The following is a 25,290-nucleotide window of genomic DNA, read 5'->3' as shown; positions in this document are numbered from 1 at the left end:
CCACAAAAAAAAAAAAAAAAAAAGAAAGGAAAAAAAAGGAAATAGGGATAGAGGTCTCTGTTGGTGGGATCTGTGAGAACAGTGACAATGTTGCTAAGAGCTACTGAGCAAGATGAACCACATATGCAAGAAATGCATTCCTATACTCATTTTAGAAATGAGATTACCAATGTCAAAAAAATGTCAGGAACTTGCCCAAAGTCACACAACCTACTCACTCTCACACCAAAGCCTACTCTATGCCTACAAATCCTTCCAGCTCACCAGCTGACTTCTCCTAAAGGAAGGACTTGGACTCTCTGAAGACCTCTTATAACAGCTGTGTGGCAAATTCAGGACAGAGCTCAATGTCCAGCCCAGGGTCTTGTTGGCCCTAGTGTGAAACCATGAATCAGGGGCCTAACCCAGCAGGAGCTGAAGGACCTAACCCTGGAGCCACAGGAAACCTAAGGAACCCATGGCATGTCCTGAACGGCAGAGGTATGGTTCTCAGATGTCTGGATCTCATGCACAGCCATGATCTATGAAAATAGGACAGCCACATTCTCTTCTGATGAGCAGAGGGCCTTAAATGGAGTAGCTTCAGGGCTACAGCAAGAAAATGAGATGGGCCAAGAGGCTGGACCATCCAGAGACATGTGTTATGGAATAGCTGACAGAATTGAGTCTCTTACCACCAAAATTCCCACCCCTCAGATTGTTCATTATTTCTTTCTCTTTCTTGGCAGCCTTTGGAAGTCAAGTCAATAAATTATTCCAACAGTTAGGAAATGCTGAGGCTGAGAAAATGCTCCATAGCCCAGGGATAGCCCAGCACACGGAACCTGAGTCTGTACAGACCCTGACCTGTAACAGGCCTCCTTCTCACCTGCTGTGCTCCTGCTCAGCAATCAACAAGTCAGCCAGCCGCAGCCTGCTGCAGTGAGGGTGAGTGGGGAGATTCAGTTCTTTCACTGTGACCCTGCTTCCATTCCACACCAGGCTACAGGGGCAGGAGAGAGCATGAACAGAAGGAATGAGTAGCCACAGCATCAGTGAGTCTTCCCAGCCAGGAGTGGAGTTCACACAGACTTTGTGACATCCCTATTCCCACCACCTCCAGGTCCTAAAGCATCCTGGGGAACTAGGTGAGGTGGTTAAAAAAAAAGAAACCACAAAAGGATTCAAGAAAGAGTGTTGATCAGGTTGGGTATTTTGTTTTATTATCTTTGGGTCAAAGAAGAGGGGACTTCACAACAAATCCATGGCCGAGGCAGGAAAACAAGAGGACAGAGGGCCTTACAAATCTGGCAGAGACCTTTTTATAAGAATTTTTCTTTTAAGCAGGAAAGAAGCAACCAGGCTCAAGGAGCTCAGGGACCTTGGCCATGGGATCCCCTGGAACTCTGCAGGGGCTATACCTCTGAGGACTGAAAATACCCCAGGGACTTTTGTCATAACCTGTTGCTGCCATACTCCTCACCTAGATTTGATTGATGACAGTCTCAGCTGATGCCTGTTCTAGCTTCTCCAGAAGCCTAATATCCTATGGCTTGCAAAAGAGGCAAGACAATTACCACTAAGCTGCCTCTAATTCTTTAGAAAGCAGAGAAGTTAAGGCCAGGCACATTGGTGCATGACTGTAATCTCAGCAACTTGGATGCCTAAAGCAGGAGAATCACAAGTTCAAGATCAGCTTCCGCAACTTAGCTAGACCCTGTCTCAGAGTAAAAAAGTAAAATGGGGAGCTAGGGTTGTAGCTTAGTGGGAGAGCACTTGCTTAGTACATGTAAGACACTGGGTTTGATCCTCAGTACCACATATAAATAAATAAAGGTATTGTGTCCATCTACAACTAAAAAACTAAAAAATAAGTAAATAGGGCTGGGGCTATAGCTCATTAGAAGAGCACTCCCTGAATTCAATCTCCAGTGCCAAAAAAGCAAGCAAGCAGAGAGGCTGAAATACTGTTATGAATAATCTTTCAGAACTCAGTTCTCTCCCAAAATGACATCTGGCGATCTATGTAAATAGCTTATTTGTTACAAATAAAATGTAGAAGAGTTTGTCACTGGCACCTAGTAGGTAGAAAACAGCAACACTTCTCAATATCCTATGATGCACAAGACTGCCTGTGTAACAACAAAGGATCATCTGGCCACAAAAGTCCACAGTGAGAAACCCTGATTCAGACATGCCTTCTTCCTTTCTATATTTATATTTTGCAGTACTGGGGACTGAATCCAGGGCCTTGCACACACCACGTAGGTGCTCTACCACCAGGCAACATCCCTAAACCTCCATACACAAGGAAGTCACATGCAGCCCACTCTTCCCACTAGCCAGCTTCCACTTACTTAGTCATGACCATGTAGGGGCCACTGAAGAAAGAGAAAGTAGGTTCATCATCAGCTTGAATCACTTCCTTTTCTCCGATTATCGGAAGAGATCCTAGATAGGCAAGTTGCGTCCCCCCTGTGAGATAAAACTGAAACCAAAGCACAGCTTTAAATCGTGGGGAAAAAAGAGGAAAAGCAAAATACTTCCAGAATCTTGTCACACAACTAAAAATGATGCTAGCTGCCACTTACTAAACTGCTGAATATCCAAATGCACTATAACTTATTCCTTAATTTACATTATTCTCCCTAGAAACCCTGCAAGGTTGTAACACTCTTTCACTAATAAAGAAACCGACGCTCACAGAATGAAATGAGATGCCCACTTGAAGTGCTATGGATGGGAATGAGGGGCCTATTGTGACCCCCTCAGAACCCAGGCCTATGTGTAGCCAAAGCCCACATTCCTCCGACCTCTACCACCCCCCAAGTCGCCTCAGCACAAGGAACAGAATTTTGAGCTGTTGTAAAACAACACTCACTCACCCAGCAATGTTTCCTAACTATTCCTGTTAAAGGTAGACTCAAGGACCCAAAAGATACTATCTGTCCTCAAAATATTCCTCAATTAAAAAATCTCAATTCCTTAAAATCATTCCAGTATGCCTGTAATCCCCATAATCAGAAGCCTGAGGCAGGAGAAAGGCAAATTTGAGGCTAGCTTGGGCAACTTGGTGAGTCCCTATATTTGAATAAAAATGGGCTGGGAATGTAGCTCAGTGGTAGAGTGTGGGAGGCCAACCTTACGGGTGACTGAGTTACACTCCCCGGCTGGGTGCTGAGGCGCTCACAGAAATGGGTGTGTCTTGCTACAGCCCCATGGGTGAAGCTACGCTCACCTGTTCCTTTGTAATATAACCCCTTGCCCTGTTTAGGATAGAATCTTCCATGGAAGTACCTTGTGTGTGTCCCCTTCTCTTACTGTGCCCTTGGGTGTGGCCTATCCAGGTGTCAGTCAACCTGCTGACAGTGGACATCATGAAGATAGACTCAGCCTCCTGAAACCTGACCCCTTGCCTCATTTAAATAACTTCTCCTCAATAAAATGGGTCAGTGCGTGCTCTCGCTCTCTTTCTGTGGACTCTTTAAGGTCAGAGGAGCCGTCACAGCGACCCCAAAGAAAAAGGTATTTGTGTCTCTTGTATGGTTACTTAGTGCAGCCCAGTTAGCCCAGTTTAACTAGAGTGACCCCTGAGCCTTTTAGTCGGGAGAACAGAAACCTGGCAGTAGAGGGTCCCTGAATTCAAGGCCCAGTACCAAACAAACATCCCAACCCTGCCCTTAAGGCTGTGTGTGGAAAGGCAAGGTCATTAAGAGGCAAATCCACAGAGATAGGACAGTGTGGCTCTCTGGGTCCTTTATTCAAAATTAAAAGATCATCTTTTAAACTCCTCAAATCTAGCCCAGGGTATTCAAGGGAACTCCCAACTTGTTTTTTTTTTTTTTTTAACTATTGTCAGTAAGAACAAGAACATTATGAAATACCTTTCCTTCAAAGGGAAAGAAAGGAGCAAAAAGCTTTGGTGAAGATAAGGAAGGAGGAAGGGAACAAAGTTCAGAGAGGGGGCCCACAGATTCTCAACCATTGGCAACCTCTTACCTTCCCAAATCCAAAGCTGTAGATATTTTGGGCAGAAATGACTCCAGCTTTAAGCAGCCGGTTAGGAGAGCCATTAGGGTTCCTAGAAATGTTTAAAGAAAGAAAAAAAATAAGAATTAACAACACATATCCAGAGAAAAATTACTAAACCAAGTTTTCAGAATGTGTAGTACATTTTGCTTTGCCAGATGACTTAAAAAAAAGAACGTAATCTCTTTTATTAGAAGATATACATTAAAGACCTTGGGCAATATACCTGTAATATACCAGCAACTCAGGAGGCTGAGGCAGCAGGACTTTAATTTGAGTCCAGCCTCAACAACTTAGTGAGATCTCATCTCCAAATAAAAAGAAATGGGGCCAGGGATGTAGCTCCCTTCAGGTGGTGGGGAAGAGGATCAGTCCCTTATTCTAGATCTGTATCAACATTAGCTACCAATAGCCACAATGAAAAATATGGCATATTTCACAAATCTGCACATAATCCTTATACAAGGGCCATGCTAATATTCTCTTCATACCAATTTTAGTCCATGTGCTAGCTAAGTGAGCATGACTGCTTGATCTTTCTGTGTGTGTGTGTGTGTGTGTGTGTGTGTGTTTGTCTACAGATTGTATAGTAGCCAGTTTCTGAGAAGGAATGATTCTCACTTCCTGGTATTCATATCCCTCAAAGGTCAAACACATTATCTCAGTAGGATATTGCAGAAACCATAGAGTATCACTTTCAAGATGAGATCTACCACGATAACTTCTGCCCTGATCTCTCTTGGAGAATCACTTGCTCTGGGGGAATTGTGGGATACTGAAGTAGTCCTATGGAGAGGTCTGACACCCAGTAGCAATTTTCTAGTCATATGAGTGCACCATCTTGGAACTGGATCCTCTATCCCTAGTCAATCCTTTAATAATGGCAGCCCAAAATGACATCTTGACTGTGATCTAGCTAAGCCGTTCCCTGATTCCTGACTCACAGAAATTTTATGAGGCAAAAATGTTTAATGTTGCTAAGTTTGAGGGCCAATTCATTATGCAGTGACAGAAAATGAATACAGACAGCCAGAATTGCAAAGAATATTAAAACATTTATTCTCAAACTTTCTCATTTTACAGATGGGAAAACAGAGCCCTGGTTGGGGAAGCCTGCTAGCCTGAAGTGAGAAAACAGCGGTAGAAACCAGACCTAGATCCTGCTCATGTAGCTACTTCTCTTCCTGTATACCATACCCAAAACACCACCTGCACACCAGGGCTCCATTAACTGGAGGTACCCTGAAAGGAGTGGTAATACCTTATATTTCTTTGGCTCCTGGAGCCTGGCATTATGTCATGAATGTGGTAGCATTATGAGGAGCCGCTTCAGAAAACACTCTAAGTCCAAATTCAAATCAAAGAGAGCTTTATTTACCTGGCCAGGGACTGTCACCCACTTGTAGAGACTGAAGCTCTGTGGGAGAACAGCAATTTCCTGGCCTGTGTCTTGGGAATTTAAGGATGAAAACTACAACTCAGGGGCTTTTCTCAGTGTCATGCAAGCACGCAAGTTACAGAAGTTAAAAAAAAAAAAAAAAAAGCAGTCAGCTTAACCACATCTCAGGTCCAAACAAGTGTTAGACAACTGTATCCTGAGTTTCAGCTGAGCAGGGGCGATAATCTATTTTAAAGTCATGTAGACCTATAAATGTATTCAAACCGAGGATGTAACACACCATGACCACCATCATATCCTGAGTTGGGTACATTCTGTGGGGTATAAAGTAAAGGAAAACAATTTTTTAAAAGACAGCTTTCCTGTTTCTCAAAAAATGGGTCATGCAGTTAGTTCCCTCTTCACAGGAGCAGTAACAGAAAACTAGAATGGAGTCTAGAACAGCTAAGATGGAGTCCTTACGGCCATACTTTTTGTTTGTATAGCCACAGTGACTCCATTCCTGCTATCCCAGGACTAGTAACTTATTTGATGCTTGCAGTTATCTCATTTACTCATCATTTTACTACTGATATCTAAAAGCCTTATGTCTACTTTAGCTAATACAATTGTTCACAACTATATTGATTTAACCTTGTCTATATCTATATTAACCTATCAGCCTATATTTATCTATAACTATACTGGCATATTGACTTAACACCTTTCACCATTCCATCTTTTTTCCTGTGGCTTAAATCCTATGTCTTACAGTTACATGATTTTATTATTATTACTTAGGCTTACTCCTGATGAACTTTTCCATGAACTGATGTCTTATTGTTGCTTATCTAGGTTATCTTACCTTATTCCTATAGTCTATAACATATGTCTATGACTTATTGGTTATATGGATCAGTTCACACCAAGACAGTGAGTACTGAATTAGTACTTGCTAATTGAGTAATTTTTGTTCAGACTAAAGGAAAAAACATTCTATTGCCACAGAAGCCAGTTCCTCTTCTTGACAAATGGCAGAGGCTGGAGGGACACTGCATTCCAAGCTCCAGCCTGCACTAGTTCTGTGAATCTCCATGTGCCACTATTCATGAACAGATGTAGACATTGTACTTAAGTACAGACTCTGTCTCCTCAGCAACTCTTCAGTGCCAGGCTGGCTCTTCCCTGCTTTAACCTGCCAAGCAACTAATGAGAAGATTCTCACATCTAGACAGAAGTAAATAAGACATCCTAATTTACATCTGATGGCCCAGCATCATCACTCTCAGTCAGTGTAGATGACAGCCATGTCACATTATTTGAACAGACACACTATGAGGTAAAGGCTCCTCTCCTACATCACCTCAGCAGTGTCCTCTAGAAACCAAGTATATGTACTTATACCTCAAAGATCTAGGAGATAGTGGACTGTTTCTTGCCCATGGAAACAGACTTGGAGTTGGCTGTGAGGCTGAGACCACCAAGCAGCAGAATAGCGGGTGTCACAAATAAGGCCTCCCATCCTCCTGGGGCCCCTGGGCAGCATTTGTGGCTCTTTGAGGGTGTGAGTTCTGACTAAGCAACAGAGTAGACTATTTTCTAAGAGTGACCTGGACAAAAATTATAGTTCAGACCACTATGTTTCGCTCTTATCTAAATTTCTCTATCCATATCTATGTAACTAAACTTGTCTGCATGAAGGGAAGAAAAAACTAACTCCAGTTATCTATCACCATAATTATCTGTTCTTCTCAATTCAGTGCTTTTCTTTTCTTTTCCTATCCAGGTTCTGATATGGCACCACTCACAGATCTAAGAGGCCAACTCTTATTCCCAGGATTTGTGTGGTTTCTTTTTTTAATATTTATTTTTTAGTTGTAGTTGGACACAATACCTTTATTTCACTTATTTATTTTTATTTGATGCTGAGGATCGAACCCAGGGTCTCACTCGTGAAAGGAAATTGCTGTACCGCTGAGCCACAACCCCAGCCCTTGTGTGGTTTCTTTCTATTAAAAAAAAGGAGTGGGCTGGAAATGTAGCTCAGTGATACAGTGCTGGCCTAGCATGTGTGAGGCTCTGGGTTCAATCTCCTACAGCACAAAAAATAAAAAAAGATGGGTAATAGAATGGGGAGCAGTAAAGTAGAGGAAGAGAACCAAGAAAGGAAGAGGGAAAAAACAGGAAGCACTGGGAAATGAAATGGACCAAATTATGTTATATGCATGTTATGAATATGTACCAAATCCCACTATCATGTACCAATAAAAAAGAAAGTTCCACAAAAAAGTTGGCAGTTACATTCCATTTTATTTTCCATTAAACATTCTATTCACCCCATAGTTAGAATGTTTCATCTTTTTAAAATGGAAATTGAGATGTGCCACTCTAAACAAATGCTGTCTAGGTTATAAGTAAAATTTTACAAGTTTATCAACACTTAAACTTGGATTTTCCAGCCAGATGCAGTGGCACACACCTGTAATCCCAGCTAATCAGGAGGCTGAGGAGGATCTCAAGTTGAAGGCTAGTATGGGCAATTTAGTGAGACTCTGTCTCCAAACAAAATAAAATAGTAAGACTGGGTATATAGCTCAGTGGTAGAACTTTCCAGTACCAGGAAAACAAAACAAAACACTTGGGTCTTCCTTTCTGGCTGGCCTGTGAACCCACCCTCCTTGTACTGAGCCTCTACCTAGCACCAGGCTGCTAAGGGTTAGCAGTGATGAGTGAGGGTTTCTGTCTGCCTAACTAGGAAAATGGAGTACACATACAAATAAAATGATTACAATCTGAACTATGAATGGGAAAACGCATGCAAGGGACAGGGGCAGAAGATGAGGTAGGATGGGTTGACCTCGCAAGGAGTTTATCCTGATAACAAGGAAGGTCCCAAAGAGTTTTTAGTAGAGTGGCACATCTCAATTTCCATTTGAAAAAGGTCATTCTGCCCAGGTACAGTAGTGAATTATCTGTAATCCCAGATACTCAGGGGGCTGAGGCAGCAGGTTCAAAGCTAGCTTCAGCAATTTAGTGAGGCCCTAAGCAATTTAGCAAGACCCTGACTCAAAAAATAAAAAAGGCTGGTGATGTGGTTCAGTGATTCAGTGCCCCTGGGTTCAATCACTAGTACCAAAAAAAAAAAAAAAAAACCCACACACAAAAAACAGACAGCACTGGTGACACACACCTGTAATCCCAACAGCTCAGGAGGCTGAGGCAGGAGGATAGCAAGTTCAAAGCCATCCTCAGCAATTTAGCAAAGCCCTAAGAAACTGAGCAAGACCCTGACTCAAAATTAAAAATAAAAAGAGATGGGGATGTGGCTCAGTAGTTAAATCCCCTGGGTTCAAACCCCAGTTATAAAACCAAAAAACAAACAACAACAAGAAGAAAACTCAGAAGAGTCAGCCATCTGCCCCACTGCCCAGCTTTCTGCTGGGCTCCTCAGATCTGAGAACTTCATTTTCTGCTAACCATGGGGTGATTCCCACTGAAACCATCTCCTCTGGACCTTCTGAGAGGGAGGGAAGAGATGGCTGAAGATGTTCCTCTGGCCAATCTTTATCAAGGGCATGGGTTCTCTTTCCAAGTTCATCACTTTTGGTGGGCCGGATGCCAGAAGGTACTGAGGAGGCAGAGACTGAAGCAGCCCACAATCCAGGGCTCCCACACAAAAATGCTGGGGAAGTGCAGAACCTCTCACTCTGGCTTGAAGCCATACTCACCCCTGCATGAGACCCCCAAACCAGGGCGGGCTGCAAATGAGCCGTTGAGGGGAGTCTATCTTCTTCAGAAGGTCATAAGAGAAGCCCTGGATGATGGCCTGCATGTGTGAGGCACAGCGCTGCATAAACTCCACCATCTGCAACACAAGACAAAGACACTCAATGCTGGCCACACCAGCCCTTAATGGGAGTTGAAAGCTTGGATGTGAAGATGAATGGTCTGAGGAACTGAGAGCTCCCAACAGGTAAATCTCTGGAAAAGGGAGGGCTCCAAGTGATTTTCTAAAGATATGAAATGATTTCCAGGGAGAAGACTTGTCAATGATTTCCAACTCCCTTCTTCAATAGATGAAGAAAATGGGCAGGAAAAACCAACAGCTAATAAGCAGGAGAGCCAGAAGTAGGGAAGGAGACTGGATGCAACAGTGCTCACACTATACATGACCTTTTGTTTACATTTGTTATGATATTTAGTCTTCATTAAAACATATCACAATGCTAAGTGAGGTAGTGCACACCTGAAATTCCATCTACTCAGCAGGCTGAGGCAGAAAGACTGCAAGTTTGACATCAGCCTCAGAAACTCAATGATACCCTATTGCAAAAAAACATGTACTCCTGTTTGTTTGTTTGTTTTTTCAGTGCAGGGCTCCCAAAAAACAATACATCACACCTGCCAGTGTGTGAACTCAAGCAGGTTACTTAATGTCAACAGGCCTCAGTTTCTCTGTTTATAAAATGAGGAACATATTATTGTCTATCTGAGAAGTTGTTGTTGGATTAAAAGTAAGTTACTACATGAAAAACATTTAGAACATGAGTCCTAGTAAGTAGTAGTTAAATGGGTTAGACAAATTATAATTGTTCTCCATTCCCACTGCACAGATGACTAGAAAGGTTCACTAGACTTATCCTAGGTTTTACAGGGTAATTTGCTTTAACCCAGGCATACGTGTCTAATGCCAATGTTAAGACTTGCTGCAAGCCCTGTGCTGCACCAGGATACTGACTCTCAACTCAGTGTTCTTCCATTGGGTATGACTGCAAAGTGGGATCCATACTTACCGGGGTGCTGCGATCCTTCCCTGCTGCCAAGGCCCAGGTCTGTGGGTTTCGACCCTTCTCGTCATGGAGCCGCAGGTCACCTCCTGCATCCAGCAGTTTGCTAAGGATCCACTGATTTCCTGAAAATGCTGCTGCATGAACAGGTGTGCTCCCATCAAAGCAGCGGCTGGGATTAGGAAGGAAGGAATTGTACAGTGAGTGTCCATGACAAAACTCCTTCCTTCCAGGATGGAGGATTCAATACATAACACAGGGCTCCCAGTTTACACTGGCAACCTTCAGCGATTATTCACGATGCCCTGGTCTGTGCCAACAGGAGCTTAACACTCATCTTTTTTTCCATCATTAACTTTACCCTCCAAGATATTATCTTTCCCATGTCCATTAAATAAGGAAACAAAAGGGCAAGGCTGAGGTTCATACATAAATATGTGTCTGACTACAAACCATAGTGTTCTTGCCCTAGCACCCCCTGATATTGACTGCCCTTTCTTGTCTACAGTACCCTAGGGTCAGGCTGGTCAAGCACAGTAACCGGAAACCATCTCTCGTGTGACAATTGTTCTGAGACAAGCATCATGGTGCACAACTATAATCCTAGGGACTAAGAAGGCTAAGGCAGGAGGATGGCAAGTTCAAGGTCAACCTGGGTAACTTAGCAAGACCCTGTCTCAAAATAAAAAACAAAAAGGGCTTAGGATGTAGTTAGGTGGTAGGAAGCCTGGAAGAGCACCCCTCGATTCGGTTGTACCATCAAAAAAGAGACAATTGTTTTAGGCGCCACCCCTCCTTAAACCTTGCAGTTGAGACCCATAACACATTGGCATAACCAATTCAGATAAGGATCTACACCACACACAAAAAAAATATCATCAATGCCATTAAACTATGTGAGACAAGGTATGGCTTTTATTGTGACTAGGGTATGGTGACGGTGTGATGTATAGTTAGTTTCTTAACCCGGTTGCACATCATAACCACATGGGAAGTTTTGCCCTGTAGTTGAAAAACAAACACAATTGGGATAAGGAGGACGGAAGGGGAAAGGAAAGGAAAAGAAGTTAACAAAGGAACAAAGAAAAAAAAATTAAAACCTTGCAACTCTAGGCTGGAAGCAGTGGTGCACACCTGTAATCCCAGTGGCTTGGGAGGCTGAGGCAAAAGCAAGGTGCTAAGTAACTTTTTTAGAGACCCTGTCTCTAAATAAAATACAAAATAGGGCTGGGGATGTGGCTCAAAGGTCAAGTGCCCCTGAGTTCAATCCCAGGCACCCTGCCAACACACACCAAAACAACAACAACAAAAAACCTTTGCAACTGCAGATACACAGTTTTCTTGTCCAAAGGCAGCTACTATTATAAGTTTTTCTATCATTTCAGGATTTTCTATGTATATACAAAAGCATGAATATGAATATATTGTATAATCTGTTTCCCACCTAAATTTTTTCATTTAACACCTTGCAAGGGAGTTCACGTCCAAGTGGAATCAAAATATATAGTTTACTGGGTCGCAAGTTCAAAGCCAACCTGACTTAGCAATATCCTAGGTAATTCATAAGTGTCACAGTAGAATGGGTAGAGAATAGTGATGGGAGGGGAGGGGAGGGGGGATAGGGAAGGCAGCAGAATACAACTGACACTAGGATTGCTGTATGTATACACATGGATGTATAACCAATGTGATCCTGCAATCCGTACACGTGGAAAAATGAGAATTCATACCCTATTTGAATCAAATGTATGACATGTCAAGATCATTGTATTGTCTTGAGCAACTAATAAAAAAAAACATAATTCATAGAGACCCTTTCTCTAAATAAAAAATACAAAGGGCTGGCGATGTGGTTTAGTGGTAAAGCACCCCCTAGATTCAACCCCTGGTACTTAAACAAATAGGGTTAGGGATATAGCTAAGTGGTAGAGCATCCCTGGGTTCTATCTTCAGTATGAATGTTGAGGGGATTACCCTTGAGAACACTTATTTTCTAGCTACTGATGTTATTGTACTTACTGATTTGGGTCTGATCCATAATCCACCAGAACATCAACTACCTTTGTAAGGCCCAATAATGCTGCAACAAAAAGTGCTGTTTGGCCCAAAGAGTTAACTGCATCAACATAAATTCCTGCAAAAGCAAATACAGAATTAATGCAAACATCAGAAATCTTTCTAAAATGAAACTAGAAAATTTCAATATAAAATTACATTATATTTCTTGAATTACTGCTGTGAACTTTAAAAAAAAGGGTAGATGGATCCCTCGTAACACACACAGAGAGGCACAAATAAATTAGAAGGCAAACCTAGTGTTTTATTTATCAAAAATGTTTCAAAAACTGCGCTGAAATAATACACTCTGGTATTATTTTCTAAAAAAGAAAGAATGAAAGAAATTAAGGCTGGAGTGGTAGCACATGCCTTTAAACCCAGCGACTCAGGGAGGCTGAAAAGCAGAATTCCAAATTTAATGTAAATCTCAAGGGCCTAAACAACCTAGTTGAGCCACTGACTGAAAAAAATAAAATGAGTTAAAGATATGCCTCAGCCTTGTGCATGCCTCTGGGTTCAAGTCCAATACCAAAAAGGACAACAAAAAAAAAGTAAGTATGGGGTTGGGGTTGTGGCTCAGTGGTAGAGCATTCACTCAGGGCATGTGGGAGGCCCTGGATTCGATCTTCAGCACGGCATTAAATAAATAAATAAATAAATAAATAAATGCATTGTATTATTGTATTGTTTCCATCCACACCTAAAAAATATTAAAATAAAAAATAAAGGTAATAAAAAAGGAAATTGATTTTTAAAACACTCACTAAAATAAGTCTTGCCTTCATCAGAAACCACTCTTCATCTAAAAAAAAAATAAAATTTCAAGTGTGGCCAGGATAGATGAATCAACCTGAAGATCGAACAACATACTGTACATTCAAAACCCAACTTAAGGGGCTGGGGATGTGGCTCAAGCGGTAGCGTGCTGGCCTGGCACGCGTGCGGCCCGGTTCCATCCTCAGCACCACATACAAACAAAGATGTTGTGTCTGCGGACAACTAAAAAATAAATATTAAAATTCTCTCTCCCTCTGCCTTTCTCTCTCTTTAAAAAAAAAGAAAAAAAACGCTGTGTAACTTAACCATAAAAGCCCCATAATGACAGGCGAGGTAGCCCAAGCCACTAATCCCAGAGAATTGGGACATTAAGACAGGAAGACCATTACTTCAAAGTCAGGGTCAGCAAAATCCAAGCACTAAGTAATTCCAGTGTAAACCCCACAAAGCCTACCTACCCGCGAGCGCAACAGCGTTTTTAATAAACTACCCTTGCCCCCCAAAATAGATCAATCAACAGTAACACGGAAAAACAAACTTCAGAAAAGAAAAAAAAGTCATACCTGCACTTTGTAACAACAAGAAAGAAACCGGAAACCACTCAGACTGCGTTCCCTCCCTCTTACTCCCCTTAGACGGAGAGAAGAACGATCATCAATGGCAAAAAGCAATTGCAGTAAAGCAACACCAAATGCCTGCTTCACGCTCAGAAGGAAACGCTGCAGCTCCTCCTCGTGGTTTTCGGTACTCTACACGATCAGAGAAACTTCTCTAGTAACCAACTATAGAAATGATCCCTGAAAGTATAGTCTTAACAGTCGCTCCCCTTCCTTTCCCAAGTGCATGAAACACACACACATTTTGCAGATGGTGAATTGGTCTTCCAGCACCAGACTTCTAAAATGTATATTGGCAGATGTTTTCTAAAGAAAATCTTTCTATTACAATAGTTATGTAAAGCGGTTTGAATACGCTTTTGAGTTTTCAAAGACATTACAAACTGGCACATTAATTAACATTCGGTTGTTAAAGAGCCAATCACACGCCAGTTATTTCCAGCCCCGCCCCAGTGCCGCTACGCAACGTTTTTTACCCACTGACAAGTGCTGACGTCTACCAAGCGCGCCAGAGCCCCGGCAACCGTCGCAATCGTAACTCGTTTTGGACCCGTGGTCGAAGCTATGAGACTTCACCAAAAAAACGAAACAATTAAGAGTGAAAGCGATAATCCAAAGCCAAAGGCTCTGACACCAGCACAGCCCTATTTTAAAATTTTTATCCTGTTATCAAAATACCAGGGAACCGGGCGTGGTGGTGTTCGCCTGTATTAGCAGCCACTCAAAAGCAGAGGCAGGAGGATGGCAAGTTCAAGGCCAGGTTCAGAAATTTAGCGAGACTCTGTCTCGAAACGAAAAGTAAAAGGGCTGGGATGTAGTTCGGTGGTAGACCGCCCCTGTTTTCAATCCCCAGTACCAAAACACAAAAAACAAAAAACAGGAATAAGCGTCGTGTGACGCCCATGAGAAGCTCATGGATGTGCATAGTTTCCGAAGAGTTCACGGTGAGCACTGCCATTTCGACAAACCAAACTCCCCAAATTAGATTGACTCTGGTGTGTCTTAATGCTTTGCTATCCATAAAAATGGTTTCTGAAGAAGCTTGATCCTTAATTTGGGTCTTTTTACTGGCAAAGGTAGGCTAACCAATAACTTTGGGTAGCACTGATCCAATGGCACCTCAGCCAGAGGTGTAGTCAAGTAGATGAATGAAATTTCTGTGCTATAGCCAAACCTTATAAAAATAGAACCGATAATCTGTGAACACCGCAAGATATGCCCTGATAGCAGCTAAAATTTGACTGTGATGGGTAACCTATCCCTTCCCTGCCTGAACTCCATTTTGTGGTGCACAGTCATCTTCACTACAGTGTTGACTCTGTTTTGTCAATTTCTGTTCATAAGTTTCTGAGGGGGGGGGAGTGATCTTTCTGTTTGTCTGAAGGAATAATGGTATTTTCACAAATATTTTAAATGAAAACCATGCACACACAGAGATACCAAAGATGTATTATTTTGTTTCCCCCCCCCCCAAGGAATTTTCTACAAACAACATGGTTTTTGTTTATATGAACAGGTCAATGTATTATTCCTCTGCTGTAAGCTTCTGTGGCTACCCATCTCCTGGGTTAAAACAAAACTTTTCTACAGCCTTAGAAGGCCTTGCATAAACTGATCCACACTCACCTCCTTAGTTTTCTTTGTACCCCACTTCTCTCACTCTATCCACACTGGCCATATAGTTCCTCATACTCATATTTTCTTCTGCCAGGAAGTCATTACAAACTGTTCTGACAGACATTTCCCTCCAACCTCCAAACCCCAACATCATTATTTAGACATCTAACCAAGTGCTATTGTCTCCAAATCTTTCCGCAACCTCCTTAGATCATTCTATATGTGATTATTTGATTAATGCCTATAACCTGCATGAGACTTTTAAGTTCCAGAAGGGCAGGGACTGTGCATGGTTTTACATTCACAATATCTCAAGCACCTAGTATTAAATGAATAAATCCAAGAGCATAGAATAGGGCTAGATAGGGCTGGTTAACATTATATTATTAGCCATTCTTAAACTGGGGAGGGGATGAGTCAACAAAGATACTACCCAATCTGTGAAGGGTTTAAGGTCAGCCCTGAGGTCTACTAACATCTTAAGAGAAGATTGAGTGTGGGGAAAGGGGGAACAAACAGATGGGAGGAAACACAGAAGGTGGGTCGTGGTGGCAAAAGAAGTAAGACTTCCAAAAAGGAGGATCAGTTAGTGTTGACGCCAGAGACATCCAGTAAGAAGAAGCAGTGTTCATGGTGAGAGCAGTGCTAGCAGGGTTTATATTTCTTACTGCTCAGGGATTGCTGTTACCAAGTATATGTGGTATATTTGTGTCCCCTATTAGAGTGTCTCCCCTACTCTAGAGGAACTGCCAAATGTATCTCCTTAATTTCAGTACCTGGTATCTGTCCAACACAAACAAGCCTAACAGTAGAGAACAGCAAAGAATAGTGAGGGAAGCCAGGTATTGTAATGCACACGTAGAATCCCAGCGAGTTACTAGGGATGCCGAGGCAGGAAGATGACAAGTTTCAGGCCAGCCTAGCCAACTAGGCAAGACCTGTCTCAAAATAAAATAAAGCGCTGGGCGCGGTGGCACATGTGTGTAATCCCAGTAATTTCAGAGGCTGAGGCAGGAGGATCACCAACCTCAGCAACTTAGCAAGGCCCTAAACAATTAAGCAAGACCCTGTCTCAAAATAAAATATAAGGAGTGACCAGCACGCTGGTTTTATACAAGAGGTTCCTAGCATAGAAGTTAACTAGTGAGATCAAAATAAACACACAAGACTCAATTACCTTTTTCTTTGACCAGGTCCGAGACAGCCCTCCCTCTGGCTCTCACCTCGAACCACCCGGTGGGGCAGCAAAGCTTACTCAGGACTAGCAGGAGAGAGAGAGAGTGAGCACGCCAGGGAGTGGCCTTTTATTGGGGAACAAAAAATTCAGGGGAAAATTCCATCCAATGAAGGTCGAGCGGGGCAGCATTCCAAGGTCAGGGTCAGTGATTGGTCTCAGGGTCAATGGTCAGTCACACCCCCACACGGACAGGCTCTCGCACCTGGAGAGGGTGGGGATAGCTCCGACACAGTTTGGCCAGAATGCCTCACACCCAATCAGGGAGGTGCCCAATCAAGTGCGAGAATGGCTTCCCACAAAGGAGGGCATGGTGACACAAGCCTGTAATCCCAGTGGCTAGGGAGGCTGAGGCAGGAGGATCAGGAGTTCAAAGCCAGCCCCCACAAAAAGTGAGGCACTAAGCAACTCAACGAGAACCTGTCTTGAAATTAAATATAAAATTGGGCTGGAGATATGGCTCAGTGGTCGAGTGCCCCTGAGTTCAATCCCCAGTAGCCCCCAAAATAAAATAAAATATTAAAAAGCATTGGATGTGGTTTGTGGTTTTAAGCACCCATGGGCTCAATCCCTGGTAGAAAGAAATAAATAAATAAATAAATAAATAAATAAATAAATAAATAAATGGAGCTGTGGTGTAGCTCAGTGTTAAAGTGTCCCTGGGATCAATCCAGTCCTGCAAAACAGAAACAAACAAATGAAAAGAATGGGAAGACCTCTCCATGGATGTCTGATGCTTTGCTTATTGTGGGAACAAAGTACTAACTACACTTTGTTCTTTTTGTAAACTCTGGAAGACATAGACTCCTCATTAGGGCAAAGTGAATACATGCTTACTGTCCAATACAATAAAGATAATTTTCCCTCTGCAGCAAAGGGTATGCTGTCTATTATAAAGGATCCATGTTCCCTAACCTCAAGGTTCCTTTACTGTAAAACAACCCATTACATATACAATATCATCTGGTTCTTTTTGCTTGGCTCTATAAGAACTGGGGTTAGAGGAACTAAACACAAAAATTATGTTCTGGCTACTGTAACAAACTATCATTCATCTCTGACCCAGGCATCTCATCTTTTATACCAGCAACCATAAACCTATAGCAGGCTAACATTTAAACTAATCAGTTTGTGTCAGAAAGGACCACAGATAAGGGAAACAGGTTTATTAATCCCTGGGACAAGGCAAATAAACCCAACCAAGATCTTGAAGGGCTTTTGGGACTAGGAAGCATTTTTGGAGGCCCTGAGTAGATGGAATCCAGAGGCATTTTACCAGTGAGCTAAATCCACAGCCCCTTTTATTTCAGGTTTATTTTTATTTTAATGCAGGGTTTCCGCTAAATTGCTGAGGCTGGCTCAAACTTACAATCCTCCTGCCTCAGCCACCCCCCATCTCTGAGTTGTGGGATTAAAGGTGTGGCACTCCCCTGGCACTGAGTCACCATTCCTTAGGTGATACAGGTGTCCTAAAGAGGAAAAAAATTTTCAAAAAGTTGAAAAATCTGGTGTGATGCTGCATCCCTCACCTAAAATCCCAGCTATTCAGCAGGATCACAAGTCTGAGGGCAATCAGAGGAACCCTACTGAAGCCCAAGAAAGAAAAAGGAATAAAAGGGAGAAAAAGTAAACATGGCTTGAAAAAAAAAATCACTACCCTTACACTTTCACAACTAAACAAATCCTTTGAAAAGTTTCTTATAAGTCCTATGAGACTAAGCTGTAAAATGTTACCAAGCCTGAAAGAAAAACCACTGCTATCTTTAAGAAAAGAAATTTTGCAACGGAACCCACTCAGACTGTGTTCTCTCCCTCTTAATCTCTAAAGAGAATTAAGAACGATCATCAATGGCAAAGGACAGTCACGATAGAGCAACACCCAGAGCCAGCTTCACGCTCAGAAGAGACCACTCAACTCTTCCTCGTGGTTTCCGGTACTCTACACGATCAGAGAAACTTCTCTAGTAACATACTATAGAAATGATCCCTGAAAGTATAGTCTTAGCCTACTCCCACCGGGCCCTGCAGGGTCTACCATGATTATTCACTTTTAGATGAAGATGAGGTAGGTTTCCCCTCCTCCCCGCCCCGATTTCTAATTCCACTATAAATCATAAAACACACTTTGTACTACAGTATTTTCAAACACTGTCATTTTACAACACAGTTTAACGTTCTAGATGAAAATGTAAGTTTTTAAAAAAAGTTTTCAACACATCCAGCTGAATTAACATAATGACTAACGACAGCCAGTCACGACCTGGTTTTTAGAGCCAAGGAGGCGTTCTCTCCTTGGTTCTAAAACTGGCCCCGCCCCTTACAGCTAAAGGGAAGGGCGGGCGTGGCCTCTGAGAATCTGGTTGCTTCTGGTGATTGGTAAATCAGAGCAGTTGCTCAAAACAGCTGCCTAAGAATTTAACTTTCAAGCACTAGTTAAGAGGCAGGTCACTGTGACCGTGGCAAGGAGGGGGAATTGGGTAACTGAGACCCAACACTTGGAAAACAAAACCTTTTGTGTTTTGTGCCGTGTTTGCAATTACCGATCACTCTTTGAATATTAAAAATAAATCTAATTGTCTGGTAGGTTGGGCATTATTTCTTCCGTGAACAAATACGTGTGTCAACCATTAGGGTTGTATTAGGGGTTTTGGGTTTTGTTTTGTTTTTGAGAATTCTATTATAAAATTGGTTTTTGCACACTCTATGCTGAGCTATTATATTACCAGCCCTTTTTATTTTGAGCAGGATCTGGCTAAATTGATCAGGCTGGCCTCCAACTTATTATCCTCTTGTCCCAGCCTCCCCAGTCCCTGGGATTACATGAATCCACCGCCATGCACAGCACATTAGCTACCATTTACTGACAGTCTGTCACATATTCAATATTTTTTTTTTTTTTTGGATTTTTAGTTGTAGATGGACACAATACCTTTTTTTTTTTTACTTATTTACTTGTATGTGGTGCTGAGGATCAAATCCAGTGCCTCACATGTGCCAGACAAGCACTCTACCACTGAGCTACAAGCTCAGCCCCTCAACAAAATTTTGAGTGCTTTTTTTTTTGGGGGGGGGGGCACTGGCATTAAACCCAGGGATACTTTACCACTGAACTATACATACCCCTGACCCTTTTTATTTGGAGACAGGTCTCACTAAATTGCCGAGGCTGGCCTCAAATGTGTGATCCTACTGCCACAGCCTTCCAAGTTAATGTCACTACAAGTATGTTCAAGAGTGCTTTACATGTAAAATATTAATCACCTCAGCTATATAGCCAGAGAAACTCAGGCATGAAAAAACTAGGTAACTTGAATAAGGTCACAGCTGTTGATCAGAGCTGGTAGATCCCAAAAGAAAAGAATGATCATCAATGACAAACAACAGTTACAGCAAGGCAACATCAAGAGTTGGTTTCATGCTCGGGAGAAAGTTGCACCTCTTCCTTGTCATTTTCTTACATGTTTTAGAGAAATTTCTCTAGTCTCAACTATAGAAATAGCCCATGAAGGCAGGCATGGTGGTGCACGCTTATAATCCCAAGGATTTGGGAGGCTGAGGCAGGAGGATCACAAATTCAAGACCAACCTTAGCAACTCAGCGAGGCGAGAGGTGCTGGTGGCTGGGACTGTGGCTCAGTGGTAGAGTGCTGGCCTAGCATGTGTGAGGCACTGGGTTCAATCCTCACCAGGTAAAAATTAATAAATAAAATAAAGGTATTATGTTCATCTACAACTAAAAATATTATTTTTTTAAAAAGTGCTAGGGATGTGGTTCAGTGGTTGAATGTCCCTGGCTTCAATCCCTGATACCAAAAATAAGTAAATAAATTAGTAATAAATAAATAAATGGCCCATGAAAATAGCCTTGACCTTGAAAGCACGGTCTTTGCCAGGTCTATTACAGCTATATTGTTTTAATTGATGACAAGATTTTTCCACGTACTGTAGAAGAAATACCAGATAAATATATTTTGAGGGTGTTGTTTTATACGCAACTTTCAAAAAAATATTCTGAATACTTCTGAAAGGTTTTTTTGGGGGGGGTTCCGGGGATTGAACTCAGGGACATTCAACCACTGAGTCACATCTCCAGCCCTATTTTGTATTTTAGAGACAGGGTCTCACTGAGTTGCTCAGCATCTCCCATTGCTGAAGCTGGGGGTGGGGGTAGGGGGGATGGAATATTACAGGCGTGCGCACCACCATGCCAGGCCTGAAAATTTCTAAAACACAATTTTTTTTGCCTTTCTCTCTCTCTCTCTTTTTTTTTCCCCGTAGTACTGGGGATTGGAGTCAGAGCCTCCCACCTACTAAGTATTCTACCACTGAAACACACTCCCAACCGTTTTAATCTCATTTTGAGTCAGGGACTTGATCTGCCTCAGTCTATGGTGTAGTGGGGATTACATCATCATGTATACCATCATGCACAGCAAGACTTGTTATTAATTAGCCTATTACAGACTGTCAGGTTGTTGGTGGTGACTTAGGAACAAAGCACCAAGCAGCCCCTGGGTGAATGAAGCATAAATCAGGCACCTAAGGAACTGCCTGTCAATCAGCAGGGTCTCCTGGCCAATCCTGGATCTCAGCCAGTTCCCCGGACCAACTCTAGTGCGACAAGGGACTCTAAAAAATCCCTTTTCCTGTCCCAAGCCCTTCCTTTCCTCCCGTAAGCCCCATAAAATTCCAGTTCCATCCAGCCCCCATGAGGTTTCTCCTCAGGCCCTCTTCCTATCTGCTCTGCTCCCGCCCCTGGGAGTGACATCTCAATAAAGCCTCCTTTAGCGGCCTTTTAAAATATGCCTCTTTTTGGCTGCTGCCATTGCCTGAACTTACACAGACAAAAGTCAGTTAGAAGCTAGGGACTTCTGTCCCTAAAAACACTTTCTGACCTGTTTAAAGAAAAAGGGTTTGTTTTGCTGAGAAGAAGCTTTTTAGTTTGAAACCATCCCATTTATTGATTCTTGATTTGACTTCTTGCATTTTAGGAGTCTTGTTAAAGAAGTTGCTGATCATGAAGTAGATTGGGGTCTGCTTTTTTTCTATTAGGTACAGAGTCTCTGGCCTAACTCCTAGGTCCTTGATCCACTTTGAGTTGAGTTTTGTGCAAGGAAGAGACAAGAGGTTTAATTTCATTTTGCTGCATATGGATTTCCAGTTTTCCCAGCACCATTTGTTGAAGACGCTATCTTTTTTCCAATGTATGTTTTTGGCACCTTTGTCTGGTCTGAGATAACTGTATTTATTTGGGTTTGTCTCTGTGTCCTCTATTCAGTACCATTGGTCTACAAGTCTTTTTCGGTGCCAATACCATGCTGTTTTTAAAGAAACAATTAATGGGGCTGGGGATATGGCTCAAGCGGTAGCGCGCTCGCCTGACATGTGTGCGGCCCGGGTTCGATCCTCAGCACCACATACAAACAAAGATGTTGTGTCCGCCGAAAATTAAAAAATAAATATTAAAATTCTCTCTCTCTCTCTCTAAAAAAAATAGTTCTTTAAAAAAAAAAAAGAAAAAGAAACAATTAATGAAGTGAAGAGAGAGCCTACAAAATGGGAGCAAATTTTTACCAAATGCACATCAGATAAAGCACTAATTTCCAGAATATATAAATAACTCAAAAAACTTAACAATAGGGCTGGGGATGTGGCTCAAGCAGTAGCGCGCTCGCCTGGCATGCTCAGGGCACTGGGTTCGATCCTCAGCACCACATAAAAATAAAATAAAGATGTTGTATCCACTGAAAACTAAAAAATAAATATTAAAAAAACCTTAACAATAAAAAACAAATAACCCAATCAATAAATGGGCTAAGGAAATGAGCAAATACTTCATAGAAGAAGATATACAATCTATCAGCAAATTTATCAAAAATGTTCTACATCTATAGCAATTAGAAAAATGCAAATCAAAACTACTCTAAGATTTCATCTCACTCCAGTCAGAATGGCAATTATCAAAAAATCAAGCAACAGTAAGTGCTGGTAAGGATGTGGGGGAAAAGGTACACTAATTCAGTGCTAGTGGGATTGAAAAACCACTCTGGAAAGCAGTATGGAGATACCTTAGAAAAAACCTGGAACAGAACCACCATTTGACTAATTATCCCACTCTTCAGTCTATACCCAAAGGACTTAAAATCAGCACGCTATAGAGATGCAGCCACTTCAATGTTTATAGCAGCTCATTTCACAATAGCTAAACTGTGAAAACAGGCTAGATGCCCTTTAATAGATGAATGGATAAAGAAACTCGTATATACACACAACCACACACACAAAATACACAAAGAAGAATGAAATTAATGCATTTATGGGTAAATGAACATAATTAGAGAATATCAAGCTAAGTGAAGTAAGCCAATCTGAAAAAAACTAAAGGCCAAAAGTTTTCTGATAAGTGGATACTGACCCATAATGGGCAGGGGGTAAGGGAAGAAGGGATGAACTTTGGATTGAGCAGAGGGGATGAAGAAGAGGAGAGAGGGAGTGTGGGGGGAAAGATGGTGAATGATTTTGACATTATTACCCCTATGCATAAATGGTGTAACTCTAAATCATACACAACCAGAGAAATGAAAAGTTGTATTCCATTTGTGTAATTGTTTTAAAAAATAAAAGATAAAGGGTAAGGGCTGGGGATGTGATTCAGTGGTATACCACTTTCCTAGCATGCATGAGTTCCTGGGTTTGATCCCCAGCACCACAAAAGGAAAAAATTTTAAAAATATCCTAAATTTTGGAAGTTAATAGGTAAAGTATCCATGTGCTGGACATGTGAGTATGTGTGGGAGGCCAACCTTGCACGTGACTGAGTTACACTCCCCGGCTGGGTGCTGAGGCGCTCAGTCACAGAAATGTGGCACCCTTCTTGGGTGCGAGGGTCGGTGTCTCGTGCATCGGTGTGTCTTGCTACAGCCCCATGGGTGAAGCTACGCTCACCTGTTCCTTTGTAATATAACCCCTTGCCCTGTTTAGGATAGAATCTTCCATGGAAGTGCCTTGTGTGTGTCCCCTTCTCTTACTGCCCTTGGGTGTGGCCTATCCAGGTGTCAGTCAACCTGCTGACAGTGGACATCAAGAAGATACTCAGCCCCCTGAAACCTGACCCCTTGCCTCATTTGAAGAGTTTCTCTCAATAAAAGGCATCAGCGCGTACTCTCGCTCTCTCTCTCCTTCTGCGGACCCTTAAGGTCAGAGGAGCCATCACAGCGACCCCAAAGAAAAAGGTATTTGTGTCTCTTGTGTGGTTATTTTGTGCAGCCCAGTTAGCCCAGTTTAACTAGAGTGACCCCTGAGCCTTTGAGTCGCGAGATCAGAAACCCAGCAAGTATGGACAGAAGAGACACTCTCTGGGGCTCATCTGGAAAACTTTTCTTTCTTTTTTTGTACTAGGGATTCAGCCCAAGGGCAATTTATTGGTGAACCACATCCCCTAGTTCTGCCCTTTTTTGGGGGGGTGCAGAGTGTACGACTGTAATCCCAGTGTCTCAGGAGGCTGAGGAAGGAGGATTGCAAGTTCAAAGCCATCCTCAGCAAATTAGTGAGGCCCTCTGCAATTTAGTGAGACCCTGTCTCAAAATAAAAAAGGGCTGGGGAGGTAGCTCAGTGGTAAAACACCCCTGGGTTCAATCCCCAACTTCATATATACCCAAAATCCAGTCTAAATGTTACATTATTTTAAAAAATTATAATAATGGCCTGGTGTGGCTGCCAATGCCTATAATCCCAGGGGCTCTGGGGGATGAGGCAGGAGGATCTCAAGTTCAAAGCCAGCCTCAGCAATTTAGAGAGACCCTGTCACAAAATAAAAATTAAAAACAGCTGGGGGATGCGACTCAGTAGTAAAGTGCCCCTGGGTTCAATCCCTAACAACAACAACAACAAAAATACACACAATAATAATAAATAAAATAATAATGTTTCTGGTGAGTCTGGAAGAGAACCCAGTCCCTTTCCACATTTCCACCCCCCGAAAAAAAAAAAAAAAAAAAAACCTGGTTTAAATGAGATTTCTTTTGTTCATTTAAATAATAACAAAAGCAGCAGCAGCAAACATTTCTCCTATATTTTAATGTTCCCAGGTCCTCTACTAACTCCTTTACATGGATTACCTCATTTAGTCTTAGAAATAAGCAGTTGAAGAAAGGAAAATTTAGAAGTCTAAGTGGATTTCCCAATGCCAATCTCTGTTTGGTAGGTCCTTACCCTCAGTAAATGCTGTGTGTTTCAGTTAAGAGAGAAGAAATTGGAGGGGAAAATTAATTTTAAAAAGACTTGAGAGTTTGGGGTCGTGGATCAGTGGTAGAGCGCTTGCCTAGCATGCATGAGGCACTGGGTTTGATTCTCAGCACCACATAAATGTAAAATAAAGATATTGTGTCCACCTAAAATAAAAAATAAATATTAAAAAAAAAAAAGACTTGAGTGGGGGCTGTAGCTGTAGCCTATCATGCTTGAGGTCCTGGGTTTCAATCCTCAGCACTGAAAAAAAAAATTCAGGTTTCCTAAGCTTCCATTTACTAATCTCCTCTCCTATCATACAAACCGCGGGTATACAGGCATCATGTGGCCCTCCTGGCATTACTCACTGGGAACTGGGGCTCAAATACAAAAATGACAATATTACTGTTGCTGGGACCAGTAAACTGTCTTTGTCTCTGACCTAGGAGTCCATTATCTTCTGCCAACATCCACAAAACTGATGGCTAAGTTGCCAGGATAAAGGTGAAACACCTCGAAATGGCTTATGAAGCCCTGCATGTCCTGGCTTCCTCCCTGAGTCTCCACGACCCCCCCCCCCCCCCCCCCC

The 25,290-nt window shown here is 42.2% G+C and overlaps 1 protein-coding gene, 1 long non-coding RNA gene, 3 other non-coding genes and 1 pseudogene across 5 annotated transcripts in view; 1 reads left to right on the top strand and 5 right to left on the bottom strand.

Moving 5' to 3' along the window:
• Positions 1-25,290, bottom strand: part of Tex14 (testis expressed 14, intercellular bridge forming factor) — a 75,774-nt gene that overhangs the window by 46,709 nt on the left and 3,775 nt on the right. Inside the window, exons 2-7 of the mRNA XM_048788235.1 lie at positions 12,193-12,307; positions 10,180-10,345; positions 9,115-9,251; positions 3,979-4,060; positions 2,337-2,467; positions 869-982 (exon numbers count right to left, since the gene is read on the bottom strand). Coding sequence (XP_048644192.1) covers positions 869-982; positions 2,337-2,467; positions 3,979-4,060; positions 9,115-9,251; positions 10,180-10,345; positions 12,193-12,307 — 745 coding nt within the window. The remainder of the gene's footprint in view (positions 1-868; positions 983-2,336; positions 2,468-3,978; positions 4,061-9,114; positions 9,252-10,179; positions 10,346-12,192; positions 12,308-25,290) is intronic.
• On the bottom strand, positions 4,429-4,532 carry LOC125613092. Its single transcript, XR_007343589.1, has one exon. It is a non-coding gene; the product is annotated as a U6 spliceosomal RNA (small nuclear RNA).
• On the bottom strand, positions 13,605-13,821 carry LOC125613049. The gene has a single exon (XR_007343540.1). It is a non-coding gene; the product is annotated as a small nucleolar RNA U3 (small nucleolar RNA).
• The window catches only part of LOC125612042, a 20,404-nt gene continuing 8,722 nt past the window's right edge, over positions 13,609-25,290 (top strand). The window contains exons 1-2 of the long non-coding RNA XR_007342295.1: positions 13,609-13,811; positions 16,837-16,844. This is a non-coding gene — a long non-coding RNA (uncharacterized LOC125612042). The remainder of the gene's footprint in view (positions 13,812-16,836; positions 16,845-25,290) is intronic.
• On the bottom strand, positions 18,266-18,479 carry LOC125613050. Its single transcript, XR_007343541.1, has one exon. It is a non-coding gene; the product is annotated as a small nucleolar RNA U3 (small nucleolar RNA).
• Positions 19,808-19,992, bottom strand: LOC125613064 (annotated as a pseudogene).

The sequence above is a fragment of the Marmota marmota genome, unplaced genomic scaffold (assembly GCF_001458135.2).
Source record: "Marmota marmota marmota unplaced genomic scaffold, marMar, whole genome shotgun sequence".
Taxonomy (NCBI): domain Eukaryota; kingdom Metazoa; phylum Chordata; class Mammalia; order Rodentia; family Sciuridae; genus Marmota; species Marmota marmota.
This window is presented reverse-complemented; position numbering and strand designations above follow the sequence as displayed.